At 32.5% G+C, this 23,253-nt stretch overlaps 1 protein-coding gene across 12 annotated transcripts in view; it reads left to right on the forward strand.

Moving 5' to 3' along the window:
- Positions 1 to 23,253, forward strand: part of LOC127721436 (aminopeptidase N-like) — a 121,499-nt gene that overhangs the window by 22,212 nt on the left and 76,034 nt on the right. For 2 of the 12 annotated variants that reach the window (XM_052228158.1, XM_052228157.1), the window contains exons 10-20: positions 2,103 to 2,168; positions 2,842 to 3,029; positions 7,103 to 7,203; positions 7,925 to 8,064; positions 9,098 to 9,153; positions 10,341 to 10,488; positions 12,856 to 12,932; positions 15,944 to 16,054; positions 17,637 to 17,804; positions 20,167 to 20,307; positions 22,233 to 22,314. The exons of 4 other annotated variants lie outside the window; for them this stretch is intronic. In XM_052228158.1, the coding sequence (XP_052084118.1) occupies positions 2,103 to 2,168; positions 2,842 to 3,029; positions 7,103 to 7,203; positions 7,925 to 8,064; positions 9,098 to 9,153; positions 10,341 to 10,488; positions 12,856 to 12,932; positions 15,944 to 16,054; positions 17,637 to 17,804; positions 20,167 to 20,307; positions 22,233 to 22,314 (1,278 nt within the window). The remainder of the gene's footprint in view (positions 1 to 2,102; positions 2,169 to 2,841; positions 3,030 to 7,102; positions 7,204 to 7,924; positions 8,065 to 9,097; positions 9,154 to 10,340; positions 10,489 to 12,855; positions 12,933 to 15,943; positions 16,055 to 17,636; positions 17,805 to 20,166; positions 20,308 to 22,232; positions 22,315 to 23,253) is intronic. 6 more of the 12 variants (XM_052228160.1, XM_052228168.1, XM_052228159.1 and 3 more) reach the window with 5 other exon arrangements.

Raw genomic sequence — 23,253 nt, forward strand, 5'->3', positions numbered from 1 at the left:
ATTCTATAATGGTTATATCTTGCCACTAATTGATTATTGTTGTATAGTGTGGAGTAGTTGTAGCAGTGAGGGTTTAAATAGGATATTAAAATTACAAAAGAGAGCTGCCAGATTTATACTAGAAACAGACCCTTTCACTCCTTCCGAGCACTTATTCAAACACTTAAACTGGATGACAGTTGAACAGAGAATAAAATATCACAAGTTTGTGATGACATTTAAGTGCATCAAAAATGATGCCCCATCACATCTTACTGACAAGTTTCATTATGTTTCAGACATGAATCCATACCCCTTGAGAAATGCTGTTCAAGGAAACCTCATAATCCCTAAACCAAAAATAGAATTGTTCAAAAAATCTTTTATGTATTCTGGACTATTCTTGTGGAATAATTTGCCAATACCGCTAAGAAATATTACAAATGTTAATTCTTTCAAATACAGAATAACAGACCATTTATTGAAATCAACCTGTTGAAAAATTATTGAAAACTGATTATGTCATCACGGTTATTTTTTCATAACATTTTATCAAGTTGTATTGAACATTATTAACATACTTGACTTTTATACTAATATATGCAATGTATATGTTTGCATTTTGTTTGTGATTTTGTTTTATGATGAGGGGCTCAGGGAAGATTAGTTACATATGTAGCTAACTGTGTAACCCTCTTAAAATAAAGTATTGTTGTTGTTGTTAGTTCATCATAATCATCCTTATGATCATCATCTCCATCATCCATGTCGTCGAAGTCGTGTTTTGTTACACCATATTGATCAATGTCCAGATAAAGCGTTTTGATTGAAGGTGTCAAAATTCTTAAGTTTGAACCACTCAGTGCTAGTTTGTTTAACTGATCATTTAAAGATTGATTCGAGAATGCCTTTCCTCAGTGAATCTATATGATACTTCATTGCATGCAATCAGACAGTATTTTTTCAGTTTTTATTGGTGCTACATTTCCTTCATTGTCCCTAAAAAATGTTCTGCAAGAGTAATTATATGATAAACACCATATTGTTTATAGCCAGGTGAGTTTGGACTTGGAACAAGTGAAGGATCTAACACCGAGAAAGCAGCCAAAAAGATCTGAACTGTCAGCAAATCGCTTTTCAACGTTTTCAATTAAAGCCGTAATGTACTCTAAAACAGTGATTTAAGCTCACCCATTTCCTTCTTTGACACTTTCAAATCACTACATATGTTTTTTAAAGAATCAAAGTCACTAGTCATTTTTGTCAAGGAAATGTCATCCTCCAAAATAGCTATGAGGTTTTCGATAAAATTTTGGCTTTCGTTACAACATTCGCCTTATTAATCTTGTGTATATTAACTCTGAATTCGGCATAAATCTCACTACTGCAGTTTTGATCCATCGGTGAACAATATGAACTAATCAGATGTTAGGAAATATATCCTAAGTTGTGTGATCATATGAGATTTGTGAAACTGTAAAACGTAGCACGGATTAGGTTTTTCGTTTGAAAATGGCCATTTGAGTGGTAAAATTCAAATGCATTTGGCCCTACCTTTATAAAGATGCATCTAATATTTTATTTACAGTATAATTCATCGTAGAACATAAACATGTAGACATACAAAAACGCAACATTTCACAACAGTCACAATAAATGTCTGTTTAATGAAATGTTAACATGTCATTTCCAAGTTGTGAGATCTGTCTAGGTGGTCTCGTGGTCGCGTGTTTGCCTCGATTGTAGGGGGGGGGGTCGAATTCCGTCCGGGTCAAACCAAAGACTTTGAAATTGGCATTCGCTGCTTCTCCGCTTAACACGCGGCATTAAAAAGTAAGAGCAAAGACTGGTCGGCTCGGATTCATAATAACGTTTTCGGATAAGGTAACATGTCTTCCTACGGACGGTTACCTTTTGGACTAGCACTCTAAAACTCCAGAGCTCAGCGTGTCGGCCTAGTACAAAGCAGGGTTCATTTTCATATCGCATTTACATGTACACGTCCTGAATATGCATTTAAATTGCCACTGGACGTCTAACAGCCATCCATCCATTCAAGTTTAGAGGAGCATTTAATTGTATAAATAGAAGGATTATTGATCCAGTATTTGTTTTCTCTTTAGCGTTACCTGAAGAACCATCTATATGATGTGGCCACACACGATGATCTGTGGTATTCATTGGGCAATGTAAGTTTATTTCTTGCATATATGTCTGCTTGTTTGTTGGTGTGTAAAGTTATATTATCTTCAAATTTAACAACACAGATTAATAGGTTTTATATACTTGAATGGGTAAGTTTTACTAAAAAAAAGTCGTGAACAAAAAATTTCCATGAAAATAAATTCCTTTACCTTATCCAAGTTCTTTCATTGCCATAATTCGCCGACAGCTTTTCCATATGCAGTCCTCTAACCCATGACACCTCTCTTTAGAAATTTGGCAAATGCGAAGGATATCAAATTTGAAGGGGTTAAGATAAGATGCAAAATATTTGATGTTCTTTTCAAAAGTGAAATATTAATTCATAGAGTTTCTTCATCCTTTGAAAAACAAGATAAAGTTTTATTACATTTCATATCTAAATCATTGTTTAAAATTGAGAATGGAAATGGGGAATGTGTCAAAGAGACAACAACCCGACCAAAGAACAGAAAACAGCCGAAGGCCACCGACGGGTCTCCAACACAGCGAGAAAAATCCGACACACGGAAGAGGGCTTCAGCTGGCCCCTAAACAAAAATGTGTTTGTTTTCTTTTTTATTAACCAGTGGATGACATCGTAAACAAATATATGCAGTCATTGAACAATATTTTTCACTTACAAGAAATGTACATGCTATTTTAATATTTATTTAACAGCAAAGTAAAATTGACAGAAATCCAAAATTCATTCAGAACATAAAACATATAATGGATACATGGGTGATGCAGATGAACTATCCAACTGTGTTCATAAAACGGGATAGAGATAAACTTATACTAACGCAATCACGATACCTTTTGGATACAGAAGCCGTTGATCCTGGCAAATATGAATCCCCCTTTGGGTATGTATTATTCATCGGTATAAGAGGGTCTGGATGGGGTTTATAAAATAATTTAGAAAATAGGATCGAGTTAAACTCATACTAAGGCAAACAAGATACCTGTTTGATGTCACAGCCATTGCTCCTGGCAAATATGAATCCCCCCCTCAGGGTATGTGTTATTTTATAGGGTCTGGATGGGTATAGAGAATAAAGGATGAAAATTGCAGAATAAAGAGGACAAAATATAAATATTAGATTAAAGTAGGCCAATAAAAAAGAGAATAGAGAATAATGGGGTGCTGAAATCTACATAATGAAGAATAATGTGCAAAACGTGCAGAATAAGTGGCTAAAAATATAAAGAATAGAGAAAAAGGAGGCAACAAATATAAAATAAAGAGTAATGGGGCGCTGACATATATATATAATGGTGAATAATGTGGAAAATAAATAAAGAATATAGAAATATGGTCTAAAAATTAAAGAATAAAGGAATGAAGAAACCCTCATCCGGACTCTCGAATAATTAAACATACCCTATGCACCAACGTAAGAATTATGTGTTTGAATCATATGCACGAACATATGTATGATTGCATTCATTGAGCATGGCTAATATAGCAACATTAATTGGTACCTAAATTGAAGAAAGGGTGGTTAAATGTCCTTTTAGACATGATATCATCATTATCAAAAGGTAATTTCCTCTGAAAATTTCACTATGTGTTAAATAGGATGCATATAAACATGAACAACGTTTGAACACATTTTCGTCCCCTATTGTGTTGGTTCTTTTACTTTTCATTCTGTTGCTGTTAAAACATTTCATATGAAAATATAGGTTTTACAAGAAAGTCTATTATATTAATTTCGAAAAGAAATCGAATGTGTACACATACATCTGTAACTTTAATATATGCACAAACATATAGCTGTAGATTTAGTATATACACATACATGTAACTGTAAATTTAGTATATGCACATACATATAGCTGTGGATTTAGTATATACACATACATATAACTGTGGATTTAGTATATACACATACATATAACTGTGGATTTAGTATAACCATACATATAGCTGTGGATTTAGTATATACACATACATATAGCTGTGGATTTAGTATATACACATGCATATAACTGTAGATTTAGTATATACACATACATATAGCTGTGGATTTAGTATATACACATACATATAACTGTGGATTTAGTATATACACATACATATAACTGTGGATTTAGTATAACCATACATATAGCTGTGGATTTAGTATATACACATACATATAGCTGTGGATTTAGTATATAAACATACATCAAACATAAACTAAAAGAACTAGCCAAGGAATTTGTTTTTGTCCCGGCCGATAAAGCTGCTAATAATATTATTATTGTTTGACGTAAATTTTACATTGAGGTTCTGAAAAAAGAAATCACCAATTCACCAACATTCCAACTGACTCCATTTTCAGAAAACGACATCTGTAACAAACATAAACTTTTAGCTACCGCTTTACAAGCAGAACCAAATACAATGAAAGTCCCAACTATGTATTGGCTTCCGAAGCTACACAAAACACCTTACAAATATAGATTCATTTCGTCTTCAAGCCATTGTTCCACTACTAAATTGTCTATTCTTCTTACCAGTACACTTGGTACAATCAAAAACCTGATAATAAATTGTTCAAATAAGGCCTTCGAAAATAGTGGAATTAATTACTTTTGGAGTGTCAAGAACTCGTTGGAAGTACTTGATAAATTGCATGCATATATTGGTGATTTTGAATCTGTTCAAAGTTTTGATTTTTCTACCCTATATACCACATTGCCTCACATTCTCATTAAGAAAAAATTCACACACCTAATTAAATGGGCATTTAAAAAGTCAGAATGTGAATATATATGTTCAAACTCTTTTAGGTCATTTTTTAGTAGCAATAAACAAAAAAACTATGTCAATTGGACATGCTTTGATACTATATATGCCCTTGAATTTTTACTAGATAACATTTTTGTTCGCTTTGGAGATTCCGTATATCGTCAGGTTATCGGAATTCCAATGGGGACTAACTGTGCACCACTTATTGCGGACCTTTTTTTGTATTGCTATGAGTTACAATTTATGACAAAAATCAGTAAAGACCCATCGAAACAACATCTGATACACAAATTTAATAATACTTTTAGATATTTGGATGATATTTTGGCTCTCAATAATGACGACTTCAGTATGTATACTAAAGAAATTTATCCTGTTGAACTTACTTTAAATAAAGCTAATACTAACAATGACCACTGCCCTTTCCTCGATCTTGATATCTATATCATTAACGGAAAGCTTAATACTAAAATATATGATAAAAGAGATGATTTTTCATTTCCTATCGTTAATTATCCATTTTTAGATGGTGACGTTCCCTTGTCACCATCTTACGGTGTTTATATATCTCAACATGTACGATTCGCTCGTGTATGTAACAATGTTTTAGATTTTAACGAGAGAAATGTATGTATTACTGAAAAATTATTACACCAGGGTTTTCGATATCACAAACTAGTCAAAACATTTACTAAATTTTATCATCGGTATAAGGACATCATTCGTAAATATAGCTCAACATGCAGACTTCTTATACGTTCAGGTATTTCACATCCAATTTTTTATGGAAATATTCTTTATAAAGCACAAAAATGTCAGTATTCACCTCTGAAACTAACAAAACCTTTAAATAGACTTATTAAGAAGGGATATAGTTACGATACTGTTGTCAGGTCATTAAAGATTGCATACTTTGGCGTTGATATTGATTCACTTATAGGGTCTTTGCATCTGCACTAAACACATTTATTTAAAAACCAGTTGTTGGCATGACACGGGTTATGTTCTTCTCATATATGTTATGATGGTATGATACTAAACCCCTAACGGGAAGGATTGTGCCTGATATTCATATGATGAAGACATAATCTTTCAATCAGTTTAATTGAAGTCTGGAGCTGGCATGTCAGTTAACTGCTAGTAGTCTGTTGTTATTTATGTATTATTGTCATTTTGTTTATTTTCTTTGGTTACATCTTCTGACATCAGACTCGGACTTCTCTTGAACTGAATTTTAATGTGCGTATTGTTATGCGTTTACTTTTCTACATTGGCTAGAGGTATAGGGGGAGGGTTGAGATCTCATAAACATGTTTAACCCCGCCGCATTTTTGCGCCTGTCCCAAGTCAGGAGCCTCTAGCCTTTGTTAGTCTTGTATTATTTTTAATTTTAGTTTCTTGTGTACAATTTGGAGTTTAGTATGGCGTTCATTATCACTGAACTAGTATATATATTTGTTTAGGGGCCAGCTGAAGGACGCCTCCGGGTGCGGGAATTTCTCGCTGCATTGAAGACCTGTTGGTGGCCTTCTGCTGTTGTCTGTTCTGTGGTCGGGTTGTTGTCTCTTTGACACATTCCCCATTTCCATTCTCAATTTTATATAACTGTGGATTTAGTATATACACATACATATAACTGTGGATTTAGTATAACCATACATATAGCTGTGGATTTAGTATATACACATACATATAGCTGTGGATTTAGTATATACACATGCATATAACTGTAGATTTAGTATATACACATACATATAGCTGTGGATTTAGTATATACACATAAATATGAATAAAAACAAAGGAAAACCTAAAGGAATCAAGTGAGGTCAAAACAAAGCCAGAACAGGTGTATTGATAGGATAGGTGTCTCCTGTTGCGCTTGCATCCCTCGCCTTGCGAATCCAGATTCAAGCAAAATGCTACATTAGAACATTTTCTATTCCAATATGAGTGTAAAAGAGAGACAAAAGATACTAAAGTAATATCTTAACTAATAAATCGAAGACAAACTAACAACGTGAAGGAAAAACACAAAAAAAAACGACCTACAGACACACAACAGTATACTCAAAACACCATAGAAAAATACAGTCTACAAAAAAAAACATAGAAAAATAAATAACGAGGAACACGAAGCCAACCATTCTACTACGATCTTATATGTTCACACTAACTTTAAATACATATTCTTGTTTTTAGATATAAGTGGGTAATACCTGCGACATTTACTACTAGTCTTAATCTACGTTTTAATCAAACAGCCAAGGACATAATTTGGATTGATATATATACCTCAGATGGTAATTATATATTATTACATTCATACTGAAAAATGAAAGAAAAAAATACCATTGGTTTGATGTTTCAATATTGAATTGAAGTTTAAACAGTCATCAGCCACTGAGGGCAACTGATTAACTGTTCTTAAAAAAAAAAGATTAAGGTCAATGATCATAAAGTTCTAGTACTGAGAAACAAAAGCGGATAAAACTGTACATTTCCGCTATCGTGTGACTTTATATACTCCTAAAATGTTTGTATTAACTATCAGTTGTAAAACTAACTAACTACTTATAAATATGAATTCACTGGGTAATTTCCTTGGTTATTCAGTGATTAATTCACAGGGATACTCGGCCAACTGCTGTAAGTTGATTAATTTGTCATAACAGCACAGAAAAGTGCATTAAAGATATTTTAAGATGAAAAAAAGAGGTTTGGCACGCAACAAAAACATTACTTGGTTTACCTCATTACTTTAATTTGCAAAGTGCCTTTTGCATATCAGAATAACGACTTCAATATTTCAATCATGATGATTTCCGAGGATCTTGATTTCACGGGAGTCTTCATTTCTGTATTCTTTAATTTTGATAACTTTGCATATTGGCTTTCGGGCGTTCCAAGTCTGTTAAATATGATTCTTTTATAAACATGGTAAATGATAGATTTTTTTCCATCCATATCGCTATCAAAAGTTATATGTGGGTATGGTGTTACGGCTGTACCTACATTTTACAGTTACCATCTCTAGTGCAATGAGTGGGTCATCAGCCAATGATTGGTACATAGGAAATGTAATGCAGTACGGCTACTTCAGGGTAAATTATCCGGAGGAGAATTGGATAAGACTTATTCAACAACTCAAAACAGACCATACGGTAATGATATAGGTCTACCGATACATACACTAGTTACATGTAACCATATTTTTTATCTGACACGGTCATTTTGATTTGGACAGTTCTTAAAAGACTGAAAATAAATGATAAAGTTATTTTCAGTCTTTCGCCTTCTTTTCAGACTTATCTACTGCAGTTCATTTAGTACTGTTCAGACATTTCACTTGCAGTCATTTAAGATCTGTTTTATCTTTGTTCAGACAGTTCAGTAGTTTTTATTTACCCATACATTTTGACATCAATATGACCGTTTCAGACTAAAATGCATTTACCAGTGATAGTGTTACATTTATAGTCAAGTTCAGGAGTGAAAATATGAGTTTAAAAATATTGTACGTATAGATTCTACCACTGCATCTAAAGATAAACGATATTTCATCACTGAATACAGTTGAATGTTCAATATTCCAAAACGCTTAGTGATAGTTTTTACTGAAAATTTAACTGTCGGGGATGCACGAGATTCTGTGGTGAAATCTATTTCTAAAATAACTTTAGACGATATGAAGGCAAACTTTATCTTTCTTTTCAACGAACTGCAATAAAATAGCATTCTTTCAATGTCATGGAATCAGGTATGGTGTCCCTTATTCGTGACGTCATAAAAGCAAACTAACAGAATAACAACCACGTTTGACACCATTAATAAATGTTGACTAATGAATTACAGAGATCAAACGAATCACAGTTAAATTATCAAACAAATAGTTAACCTGTTCGGAAATATATAAATCGAATCATAATTACCGAAATTCAATTATAGTTTATATGTGAATTAGAATAAACTGAACGAAAAACAAATAATTATTCAATAAATGGCATTTGATCATGTTGATGTAGAGGAATTGAAAATTAAAGCGGTCAAAGAACGTACAGACATCGGATATATTTCAATCGAGATTTTTAATTTTTTAAAAGTAATTTTTTATTTTTTTGTTTTTGAATAACAATTATTGAGTAAATTAACTCAAATACATGTAGCATGTATATGCTGTTAAATTTATCATTTTAGCTTATACCTCCAATAAATAGGGCACAGATAATAAACGATGTATGGAATCTGGCTAAGTGAGTATACCATAGGACTTATCATGTTAACTTGTCTACCGATGTATATCACAATATTTTTTGGCTCATTTACTTGATAAAATACTACATAAATAAATATTTGAGTCCATTATGAAACTGAACTGGAGCAAATTCTTCTACAAAATTTGACCAGTCAATATAAAAATTACAAAAAGAAACGAACAGAACGATAATGTGTAATTAAATAACAAGAAAGCACAAATACGAGATTGACTCCATTGGTCGCATGAGCCTTTGCTTACTAAATGTAATTAACGACACAAATATGTCGCATTGATTGTTGTATATGTGTTAAACGATATACAGCAATGTTTACATCGACAATAATCTACTTGGTAATTTGACATTATGTAACACTATTACATGTATTAGTCTTAATTTTGCAACCATGAATTTTACAAGTACACAGAAAAAAAGATGAGTCGTCCCTTATTAAACTTATCTTCATCAATATGCTATTTTAAATAAATACTAGACCATCCTTTCGTAGACATATTTTGATCAACAAACATATTGATTGATATTTCGTATGTTTGACATCCACTGCTAGTTTGAAATGGAATTTAAAAAGGGAGTCATTTATAATAACATGACCGTATCGGGAAGAGGCCATTGTTTGTAAACAATCCGTACATGGATTATAAATGACACGTGATGTAAACAATTTATTTAGGGCGCAATTTGCAGACTACACACTGTGTTGTGCGTATAATATACGAATCAAATATATCTATTTTGTCAATGTCACCTGATGACAGCTCAAAGAATTTGCACTCGATTATCTGACAGTCATTTATGTTATTATATCAGAATAATGTAGTTTTATTAATTATTGCCTGCATATCGTCCAGTGACAAATATTTAGAACGAAACCAAATTTAGTCAAATATACAGTATGTAGGTTCTAAAAGATAGGTCGTCCGGGATGAATTCGATAATTTATACTTCAATCGGAAACTAAAATATGGATATGTTGGATATAGGAAGAAGCCAAACAACAGATCAAAGACGGATCCCAAAAAGAGTTGCATCCTGGGTATTTTAACGCCTACAGAACGTAGGTATCATCCAACACGCGGGTGCTGTTGAAGCTTTATAGCTCTGCTATCATTTTGAACAGATGTACGGTTTAAATTATTTTTCAAATTGTGTTTTGTGTTTAAAAGGTCAGGAGATGTCAATACTTATATTGCATTGCAAACATTAGACTATCTGCCAAAGGAGGATAACGTTATACCATTAAGAGCTGCTTGGACGGAAATAAATTACCTACGGGAAGCTGTGATTGAAACAGACCTTAACAGTACCTTTTCTGTAAGTATATAGATATGTCTTCGATTTGGATGCCCAGTAGATTGCAGTTATGTTGTAATTGTAATACAAAAATAAGAGTATGTTGTATGGTTGCTAATAAAACAGCTACCCTCCCAAATACCAAGGATGTAAACTGTAAGCAACTACAGTTAAGTATAAGGTTATCAAGAGAGAGAATATCCTATACCGTTTAATGAACTATGAAAGGCCCCCAATTAAAAAAATGTGAAGCAATTTAGAAGAGAAGACTAAATTACAATTATTCTTATGAACCATTTTAACCCCCGGTCAATTGTGTAAAAAGTCATGCTATCTTGATAATGGGTTACTTTTTGTGGTCTGTTATCATTTTGTATATCTATATCACAGAGGCATGAGTTGTTGTTGGTGTAGTCTATTGTACGGTCTGATATATTTGGTAATTTCCGTTTTCTTTTTTTATGTTTCATCTAAGTATGAACAAGTACATAAATAACATATGAGACGAACTAAAATAACATCACAATACAAAAGTAGGAAACAAAGTGATTTGGAACTTCATTTTATAATAAATTGTATTATAGTTTCCTTTGTAAAAAAAAAGACCAACACAGAACACAAATACCGCAAATTAGATTAAAAAAAAACCAATTATTGCTCATTACATTGAATTTATTTTACGTCAGTTCCCATGAGCTACTTTGTACGGCATAATTTGACAGTGTTTGATTATTCAACATTTTTAAATCGTACATATCATCCGGGTTTTTATTAGTTTTTAATAGATGATATTCAGAAGGATCTATATCGAGTTTCGCAATGAACATGATGAACTATAATTCAAAACTAAATTGAGATAAATCGGATATCGGTGCAACTAGTGCCCATAGGAAATACTTGAAGTCATCCCATCATAAATGTTATGCCCGTCATTTACGAGTTTGTCGACCGTTAGAAGATACCTGTCACACATAACAACGAATGTGTTCATATCGTTGTAACCACAATCCAGGCATTGTTTCCTCAATGTGACTTTATAATATGAGACAGATCACCACATGTGTACTTACATGAGCAAGATGACGGGGTATTCATGTGGAGCAAGATCTACTTAAACATCCGCTGCCCCAGAGATTACCTCCCGGATTTGAGTGGGGTTCGTGTTACTCGGATTTTATTCTACTCTATAGTGGTTTGTATACTGCTGTTTGTCTTTTTTGTCGGTTTCCTCTTCTTTCGTGACGTTGCTAATTTATTGTGTGAATGTCCTTTTGTATCTTCCGCCTCCAACCTGCATTTCTGAACTGAACAAAGATGTCGGTGCTAAATGATGTTAGGCAATTCGAAATGGTTAAAATTAATCAACATTCTTTATTAAACAAACACAAAAATTATACAAACATGAGATCGAGTTCCGCTTGTCACTTTTGTGAACCTGGGTAGCATTGGTAAGCTTGACAAAAAATATTGAATGATATGTGATTATTAAGTTTCGGTGATATAAGATTATGATCAAAATCGTATTCAACAAACACCGAGCAGACTGAAATACCTCTTTTCTCTCAGGTTTTTACCTTTGAAACTTTAACGAACTTTTATCAATTATTATAAAAAGAATATGTGATAGTATAGATGCTTTAACGAATTTGAGACCACACAATTTGAGTTTCTGGAAAAAAGGATATAATCATCTATAAATTAGTTTAAATGAAGATATAAAACCGCCGTCTTGATAAATGAGCGGAAAGACAATCAGATATGCATAAACTTTAAATCGAGAAATGTTAGATTCTTTGATATATATGCATGAGCGACACATGAGCTTTATGACGGGTGCAACATGTGGAGCAGGATCTGCTTGCTCTTCCAGATCACATGAGACCATCCCTAGTTTTTTTAATGGGATTCATGTCTTTAGTTTTCTATGTTGTGTTTTTTTATACTGTTGTCTTTTGGTCTTTTTCTATTTTGCCATTGCGTTGTTAATTTATTTTCAACATTGAGTTTGCATGTCTATTTTGTATCTTTCGCCTCTCTTTTATACCTGAAATAATTAGTTCAGATTTACAAAGGATTATAAAAACGTAACATTTATAATGTTTGAAATAAAAAAAAATATATGTATATATATGTAAACATTGATATTGTATTATATGTGATGAACATCATCAAATCACCATGAAAGCAATTATATATAAAACAAGTGCATCACTAGAAGACTTAAAAACAATATAATCAACAGACAACCACAACTATGATTCTTAATGGGTTATGTATTACAAGTTCGATGACTGTATAATAATTAAAAACATGTTTCTAGAATAACAACTTGAAACAAGATGTTATAGTTTCAATATGATTTAGTTATGATTCATAGTTTTGTTGTAGAAAGTTATGAGGAAAATGTTATCGAAGCAATTCAATAAATATGGAATTGATAATACCGGTGCTGGCCATACAGAAACGTAAATATTTTTTAAAATTAAATAAATAGAAAAGAAAAGAAATATTGAATACATTTAATAAAAAGCACTCGAAAGTTCAAGGAAATTCGAATTTAAGCATCATTACTTTTTAATTTTTAGTGGTCGCTTATAATTCTTTATAGGTTTCCTTGGCAGGTATTGCAAATCGTTAATCATTCTTCATCCATGATTCGTCGTCTTGGTTTTTTATATGTTTTCACTCACTTGGCTGGAAGGCCAAAATAAGCTTTTCTCATCACTTGGTATCTGTCATCCCTTTTCGTCTCTCGTCCGTTCGTCGTCGTCGTTTACTTTTACAAAAATCGTATCCTCTATATTATTTAGAAAGCGCAGGTGGGATTTTTTAATTGATTGATTGATTGATTGATTGATTGTTGGTTGCTTAACGTCCAGTGGCAAATATTTCATGCATATTCAGGACGAGAACAAGTTAACAATAAATACAATAGGTAGGTTCTGTAATAGGGGCGTCCGGGATTAAGGTCGGAGAAATTTAGACTGCCACGGGAAATGAGGGTATATTGGATAGGGACAGAAATTTAGCCTTGCAACAGGTCACCTACGGACCCCTCAAAGAGTAATTGCAAGGGTTCTTAACGTGCAAAGAGCGTGGCACTTTCTTTACACGAGGCATCGGATTTAACGTCCCCATTCTGACCGGACGTGGCTGCAAATTTGTACATCCCGCACAGCCAAACGGACACCCCACTTTAGCAAGGGTTTTACTGCCGGTCGGCGGAAGACCAATGGTGACCATACTTCTATTCCCCAGTCACCCTTGGGGGTTGGGATTTTTTAAAGTTTCATTTATTGTCTTAAAGAAATGCACTACGAAATAACTGTGTTCTCGTGCCAATAACTGGTAATTTAATAATACTTCACCACAATCATTATTGGGGTATCTAGTTTCACATATATGTCAGATGACCCAACATCCTAACCAACATAGCCAACATGGCTAAAAATAGAACATAGGGGTAAAATGCAAGTTTTTTCTTATATCTGGAAAACCACTATGAATAGAGAAAATCTTACAGGAGCAGAAATGTTCAAAATTTTGGGATCTACCTGCTGTCCATTGAAGTCGGACGACTTCTTAAATATCAAAGTTTAAAAAATGAACAACAAGCCATGATCTAAAATAACGTCAAATGAGTGAAATCATCCGTTGACTCCTTAGTAAAGTAATTGTCCTTTAATGACGAACTTTCTATTTCTTTTTTTGCATTTTTGCATTTTTTTGTTAAAACGATTATTGATAGATAAAAATGTCACAAAGCAAAAACGATTTGCAAGACAAGATATACTAATAAGGTATTATGGATGGAATCTTCAGTCGACTTGTTTTTGGAATTATTGCCCTTTTAAGATGATTTTTACCTTTTGTTGGAGTTTTTGCCTATTATCTTTAAACGAATTGTAGATACAAATATAGATAGAAACTTTAAGAGTAAAAATTATCAGCAGGATAAGAGCTACAAATATGTCAACATAACTGAAATTGTCAGTTAACTCTTTGACTTATTACCCTTTCATGATGATTTTTACAAAAAAGTGGCCATTGTTGAAGATGTCAGTTAGCAACACAGACTCTTTAGAGCCTCTAGTCTGGTCTCGTTTTCCTTTCATACATATATTATTTGTATGGTTAAAATGGATTCATTATTTATTCAGATTTATAAATAAACTCATTACAGATAACAGGATTGAAATTTTGTACACCATTTATGTTTGTCTCATATATGAGGGTCTGAATGGGGTATCCTTGATTTTTGTATTCTTTTTTTTGTAGAGCATTTGTCTCTTTTCTTTATCTATTGTGCCTTTTTTTCTTTATATTTTAACACCCAATTATACTATATTCTTTATTTGTCGGACCAGTTTTTTCTATATTCTTTATTATTTCGCCCTTTATTCTCCACTTTTTGCTCATTGTTCCTTAATCTGTGAACCCAATCTAGACCTTATATATGACAAAAGTGTCGTCATTTATGTAATATCAAACTTATGCTAGACATATCTTCTGAACAAATAAGCCATATTGAACAAATCTTTGCAGGAATTTAGCATTAAATAATTTATATGAAAATTTATCGTTGATAGTAGTCTTGCCAGACGAACTTTTTGTATACACTTGAATCATCAGTAGCCCTCAAATTAAAACATGATAAGGCCAGAACAATTTCAATTCCTCGTTCCATTCCAATAAGACGTACATATATAGCCACTATATAACATTATTAGTCATCATAAGTAAAATTTCATTAACATGTTGGTACTACATGACCTTGATCACCTCTCTTCATATTGAACAAGAACGCATATCAAGCTATGAGCAAACAAAAAAGAGTGTAAACACAAATAAATTTTAAGGTATATCATTGTAAGGAGTTGTAACGAATGCAACAATTGCAAATCAGCAAAGGTTTGTCACAGATCGATTTAGTTAGAAAAATGCAAATTACGTGATCTGCAAGGTAACAGACAAAACCGATGGAATCCTATGAACTCCAAAAGGATCGAGACCAGTTGACTTGAAGAGTAAGCGTCCCTGGCTATGCATGGATCAAACGTCATGCGAGTTATTAGTAACTAGAATAGTTTCTAGATTCTTTTTATTTCATACACATGACTGTTGATATAGTTTACATATTCTATTTTACCTACGCATCATCTACAGAATTAAGAACGGAAATACAAGTCGCTATTAAGTTGAGACACCGACAAAATTTTGAAATGACCTTAACACAACCATGTTATAGTCGTTGGTCCTCATAGCTCTGTTGGAGCATTTTATGTGTAAAGGCACATTGACAATCAAACCTGCATACAAAAATTCATTGTTTAGATTGATCCAATAAGAGAGATAGTCATTGAATTTTGGTTAAAATGCAGAGGTATTGTTTTAGCGGAACAAAAAGAGAACGACCTGACAAAAAATGGGGGAATTATTAAACATGCATAGTGCGTTTGTTTAACTTATTTTCTAGAATGACCCGACGTGGGATTGTACGTATGGCATGTGACTATGAGAGTGAGGAATGCATTCAAAACTGTACAGATATCTTTAAAAAGTATATGGAAAATCCAAACGAAAATCCGTAAGTTCTTAGAACAATAATCATAGATATGTAGGACTCTAAAGTGCGATGGGGACACTTAAACGCGATGGTCACGCTAAAGTGCGATGGTTTGGGCTATTCAATGGAATACGCTAAAGTCCGATTCCTCATTACGCTAAAGTGCGTTTTTCCGCAAAAGTGCGTTTGATCGCGAATGTGTGACTTTAGCAACGCCACATGTCGTTTGTACAAACAAATAAATAAATGGACATGCCCGGAAACTAGAATATTTTTCCAAATAAAGGGTTTTTATTAGACAAGAAAAGAAAGAAGAGAGAAACAAATGACCCCAATCTGAATTATTTTTGGTTGGCGCTGGAAGATGTTAACTTGATGTGTAAAAAGAAATGTGATCAACTGGAGTGCACTCATACCACATCTTCTTATATCTATAAAACAGCTGGAGTTCAAAAATAAATTAACTTAGAAACTCCTTCTATGTTTGTAATCCCATATCATGTACTTACGTGATTCGAATTAAATTATTCTATAAAACATGTTTTTATAATATGGTTTGTCATTTCTGTTGAAGAGATGGATATCTGTCAACTAGATAGTAACCTCACGGCTATAGGTTTAGTATGATGATATGATTGTCAATGAGACAACTCTCTATCCAAGACCAAATGTCATTCGTGTAAACAACTATAGGTTAACACATGGCCTTTAACGCGTAGCATTGGCTAAAACCGGATAGTATTCTATAAAGACCACTGAATTACAGGTTCATAAAGTATATACTAGCTACTGCAATATGTAACCATTACACTTTTTAAATAACTATCGTACTTTAAACAAAAATTAGAGGATGTGGTACTGTCAGTGCGACAACTATCCACCCAAGACCAGATGTCATTGATGTATGCAACTAATAACCGTACGCCCTTCAACGTAGAGCCTTGGTCCACGCTGCAGGGCCACACAATGATCAGTGTTAAACAATTCAATAGAGAATGGCAACGGCTTAATTTGTAAAGAAAACATTAAACAGAAAACTAAAAGGAACACAGCAACAACGAAAATCATTGCCTGAACCCCATTACCTTTACACCATCATGTTATCCCATTGCACTTAGAAGTGTCATACCATCGCACTATATCGTGTCATATAATAGCGCTTAAAAAAACAAAGAAAACATCACACTTTAGCGTAGACCATCGCACTTTAGCGTGACCATCGTACTTTAGAGTACCATCGCACTTTAGAGACCTAAAGATATATAACTGAGTCTTTTGAGTGTTCATTTATTGTTATTCCAAGTGTGATCGCTGGGAAAGGAAATACATAGAATAATTCTATATGTTAGTTAATACGATTTAAAAATTAATTTAACATTACGAAGTTGTAAACTATAACATGTATAAGTAATGTTTAGAATAGTTTCTAGATTCTATTTTACCATACACATGACTGTTTGTGAAGTTTACATATTCTATTTTGCCATAAAAATTACTGTTGTGGGAGTTAACAGTTTCTATTTTGCCATACAAATGACTGTTGCAGGAGTTTACAGTTTCTATTTTGCCATTCACATGACTGTTGCAACTGTTTTTTTTACAGAATCGACGTCAATCTACGTGGAACTGTTCTTTGTACAGCTGTTCGAAATGGTGGTTTTAAAGAATATGAATTTCTAAAAAGAAAGTATAAAGCATCGGATATCCCTTCAGAAAAGTATACACTTCGTTACGCTTTGTTGTGCAGTAAAGATATAAAGATTCTACGATGGTAATTTATGCATAAACTAAATTTGGATTGATATTGCATTTTGTAGTGCGTTAATTACTTTTGATGAAATTAGATATGTTACAAATATTAAAACCTCATTTAAAATTTTCCTTCAATAACAAAAATAGGAAAAAATAAATGTATCAAAGGAGGAAAACTTATTTTTGACTTCGATCTTTGGGTTGTTGTCAGAAACTATTGAATGACAAATTCAATAGTTCAAACCTTATTTCGTCCAATCGTAGATTGTTACTTACCAAAGAATTTACGTGCTTATTTAAAGAAGCTCAACGGAAAATCCTACAACAGTTAAATATGAGAAGAATTTAAAATAATTGTTTAAAAACAGCCAATATTAGTTTACCGATGATTAAATCGCATGCATCGATTGAGAAGTTATTAATCAAGCAAAAAATCAAAATCTGAGGGAATCACACGAACTCCAAAAAAAAATCCGAGAACCGGTAAAATCGATAGTAAAGATATCACAATCAGGAATATGACACATCGGTTTATATGTTTATAAAACGAATTTCTGTTATCAAAAGACATAGGAGCATAGTGCTGGTGAGTTGAAACACAGACACATTGCATGGTTGAACCAATTCGTATAGTGACCGTAAAAGAAAAGAAGATACAAAGGGAGCAGTCGAAAATCATTATTTCAATATAAACATACATAATCTTGGCCAAAAATATAAAATACGAAAGGAAACGAAACATTATATAGAAAGCTAAAGCATGTGCAACACGAACAACACCAAATACTTATGTAGTGTGAATTTAAATCGTTCTGCCTCATAAATCTACTGGATAAGTTTTTATTTAAAAGATCACAACTGTTATTGAAGTCCGTATAATGCGAACATGCACGACCGTAATGTATTAAATGTATTAAATCTGGTTTGCAAAAGTCATACGACTAATCAGATGGTATGTTCCGGCGGGAAAATGTGAGGTTGACAATCGGAAAGTTGAAATGATCACGGTTATCGTAGATTCTATTTTTTTTTAAAACGTCCATCAAAGTCAATATCGATGATTATATCAAGATATGAATCTGACCTTGTTGGAATACTATCCCTAATCGCAAGTTCACTGTGATATATGACATGCAAGCACTCACTTCAATGTGGGCAATTGAGTGACCTTAATCATCAATATATCTGAAAGTGAAATAAAAGGACTCATCAAGGTTGTTTTTATGCTTTTATTGTTTAATTTGAGTTCACCTTCGTATGAGTACAAAACTAGCAGGTCAGTAGGGAAGACACATTACTACCAATTGAAATACCGACAGTCTGGTAAAATCAACAAAACCATATTTGTTGACAATTAAAAAACCCGAGCTTTTTGATGAAGTAATGTTGTGTATTTAAACAATTAAAACGATAAAGCTAAGAAATAAGCGTCTATATAAAATCATGATCAGTATTTTGTCAAAATATGGTCGAAGATGATAAAAATCACTAATCACATTATATTATATGCTACTATAGTATATAAGGGAATTATATTTTGTCATTTGACTTAAAATCTAACATATATCCTGACGATACTTACCAAAGGGATTAAGGATCCAGGTTAAGAGTTGTTTTGATTTAACCAGGAAACTACTAAAACATAGGTCCACTTTTAAAGAATTAACAAATATCATAATGAACATTAAAGGGCTTTAGATTTGGTTGCTTTTTACAGAATGTCTTCGTAACATATCACCTCGTCTTGTCTATCATTTATTTTCAAAACCAAAACGACACCATCTTGAAAGCACCAGTAAACCAATTTGGACTGAAACGGTCATTTAATACGAACAGTTACTAAAATATTATAAGTCATGTTTAGTCTTTCAGTTAATTATCAAACGTATCCACTGCGGTAAATTGAGTACCCTTCAGACAATTGGTTGCAGTCAATTAAGATCGGATCAGTCTATATTCAGACTGTTTAGTTCTTGTTATGGACCTGAAACAATATAATAAATTGTCTGAAAAGCTACCAAGCAGTATTGAATTGATTGCTGGCCAAATGTACGAACGGTACCGAACTTACAGTAAGAATGTATCTGAAAAATCATTGAAACTCTTTTAACAAAGCATAACGTTCAGACTATTCAGATGCTGACAAGATCAAAATGACCGTTGAAGACTAATATTCGTTTCCTAGCGAAGAAATTACTACTTGAAACTTGAACAATACACAGGTAAAACGGATATGTTTTTTTCAGAGAAAAAAAAATCATTTGGAAAATTATTATCTTCACATATAAGTAAATTGGAACATGTTTCAAGTTTCATGAGCAGATCAATACCCAAAAATGTCATCTTCGCACACAATTACGTCATCTTGTATTGTACTTTAGGTATTTGAAAAACATTTTGCATACTGAGGACATAACAAAGGAAGACGCCGTCGAAGCTGTTCTACATATTTCTATAACTGAAATCGGTCGTCTACAAGCGTTAGAATTTATCAAGGGAAATTGGGATATTATTTTTAGTAGGTAGGTTCATTTAAGCAAGTAACCAGTGCTTTGGTAGTATGAATTTTTAAATGATATATTTTATAATATTGACAGTTAAGTTTATACATTCTGTAATTAGATTAGTTTATTTATATTGGCACTGGAAAAAAATATTGTTTCAAGAGAATAATTCTGTTATACCAGGTAAACTTTTCAAGAGTTATTTTCTTATATTACGTATTATATAGTTTTTTAGTGGATGTTGTTAACAAATCTCATAATTTTTTTTTGAGTAGAATTGAAGTGTACTTCAATATTTTAAACATTAAATACCTCACTGTATTCCGTATCTTTATATTACGGACAGTTATGTGGTTTTGTTTTCTCTCAGAAAAGGGGAATATTTCTTGCTACCGTCTGACGGTTTTAAATCAATATGTGGACATCTGTCGGCGCTTATCAATAATACATTTATTACTTGTAAACCATTAAATTTTGGAATCAGAGTATTGCACTTTGGGTCACACCCGTTTTAATGGTCCCCGAAAACAAATTATATTATGTAATCAGTGCTTTCTCCGTATGACATTTATGTTGTAAAATCCTGTTCATTCTTGCAATCAGGTTAAATAACACATTATAATTTCATGCCTCCAAAGCACTTTTTGGGATCTCCTACATCCAGATCACTCAAAGCCGAATATTTGAAAGTCTAGGATGTTATTAAGTAACTGAAACAGTTGCAGAGCTTTATGACAAATAAAGACCTGAAAATAATAGTCAAATCCATCAAATGACAACCTTTTCTGATGGTTAAAAACCATAGTTTATAATGTAAAAACAAATGATGTCTTGATATAATTACATACAGAGGATTGTTCTATTTGAATACAAATTTTCGTTGATTGAGGAAAAATTGCAATTTCGTGGATATTGGATTTCATTGTTTTGCCCAAGTTTGATATATGCAACAGAAAATATGTACTTCGATGAACATTTAATTTTGTGATAAACCTTTACCAACGAGACCCACGTAAATTGGCATCCAACGAATGATAATTAACCCACAGTAGTAGCAACACGACATGTACATGTTATTCTACTTTTTAATCCTTATCAATGTTCACCATGCTCTTTAAATGATAATAAATTATTGATCACAAAAATACAATATACGTAATGTTTTAAAATGATTTGTTTAATTTTGACACCTTCATCTTTTTCACTAAATAAGTCGAAATATGACTGAAGTATGTAAATTCGTCATGACACCAACTTAATGAGGTCCCTGTATTTTGTTATATTAAATATGATTACTATTTTAAAGGCAGCCTTTTTCTTTATCGCTTTTGGGTATACGTTCCATTGGCAATCATTCGACATTTCTTACTTTTATGTTAATGTCATCTCGAAGGGAGGTCGGATGACATGTTGTTAGTCTTCGTTTCTTTATATTATGTCATCCCGAACGAATGTCTTGTGACTTATTTCCATCTCTATTACCTTTCTTCCACCTATATTTGTTCTTGCGTTTCCTAAAGTACTATTTGACTCTTTATGAAAGGATACCATAATTAGGACAACCATATGCAGATATACAGTTAGAATTTTGAAAATATAGAGCTTTGGTTATACAATATTGGTTACAGGAATGAACGATGTACAGAATAAAGAAATAATCTTATTACAGAAAAAGGAGATAATAAATGCATTTGCATAAGAATTTTACAAAATAAGCCTAACTAGTAAAGATACAGGAAAATTACCAATAGATTTTAGTACAGAAACTAATGACTTCATAACAGACCTTTCTAATACGGTATGACATTTGCTTATCTTTAAGACCGTATGGTTATCTGTAGTAGCTTACTTCCAATTCATTTGCTACACAGTGGATAACTGGATACGGCAGTTATACATCATAATCTTAATCTTTGTATTTATAAAACCTGCTTCTGTTTCAGATTAGTTAAAAGCGCACATGAGCAAAATAAATTGTTGTCTGGTATTTACAAAATCTTAAGGACAGCCAAGGAAATAGAAAAGGTAACTCTTAATATTATTTATTTTGTAATACTTTAAATATGAATTTATTTGATATGGAATAAACACATTTTAGGCAGGGTGACTGGGTTTTAATGTTTTAGTATTATTTAAGAGGGTATGGGGATGAGGATGGTGTCCTTCATTTTTGTATTCTTTAATGTTTTTGACTCATTATTCTTTATCGTTAAAAATAATGGCTTTTCTGCTATTAATTGATAACTGTATTCTGGACATTGTTATTTTAAGTAATCAGTATATTCAATTCTTTAATATTTGCAATTATTCTTTATTATTTAAGCACCCTATTATTCTCTATTCTTTATTATTTTTGGCTCATATTTAACTTTTTGTCCGTTATTCTCTAAAAACCCGCATCCAAGGGCAACATCAACCCAAATGTAAATAATGATGAGGATGATGACGGATGGCTGCTCAACGTCCACAGGAAAATTAAATGTATATTCTGGACGAGATCATGTTATTGTAATATGAATATTTACTGTTCGTTATACTAGATTGACAAGCTGGGCCGGATGTTAAATGTGTTAGTTGACAAAGTACGAGTCTTCAGGAAGACATGTCAAACTCCTCGAAAACATTTGTCCGAGCCGACAAGTTCTTACTATGTAATGCCGCGTGCTCAGCGGAGAAGCAACAAATAACAATTTTAAAGAGACTTTTGTATGAACTTCCGATGCAATTCAGATGTAAATGCGTTGATACTGACGTGATATACATGAAATAGTTCAGTTTATAATTTATACATGAACACTTAAACACTTATTGACCTTTTTTTAAAATATTATTTTATGAATCATAGATACCAACTTTTATTTCTGTAATTTCTCTAGACATATCGATATGATGAGGATTCATAAAAAAAATCAACACAAAAGGTTCACATTTGGACTGCAGTAATTATAGATTCTTCAGTTTTGG

This window comes from Mytilus californianus, unplaced genomic scaffold (assembly GCF_021869535.1).
Source record: "Mytilus californianus isolate M0D057914Y unplaced genomic scaffold, xbMytCali1.0.p SCAF_12, whole genome shotgun sequence".
Lineage (NCBI taxonomy): Eukaryota > Metazoa > Mollusca > Bivalvia > Mytilida > Mytilidae > Mytilus > Mytilus californianus.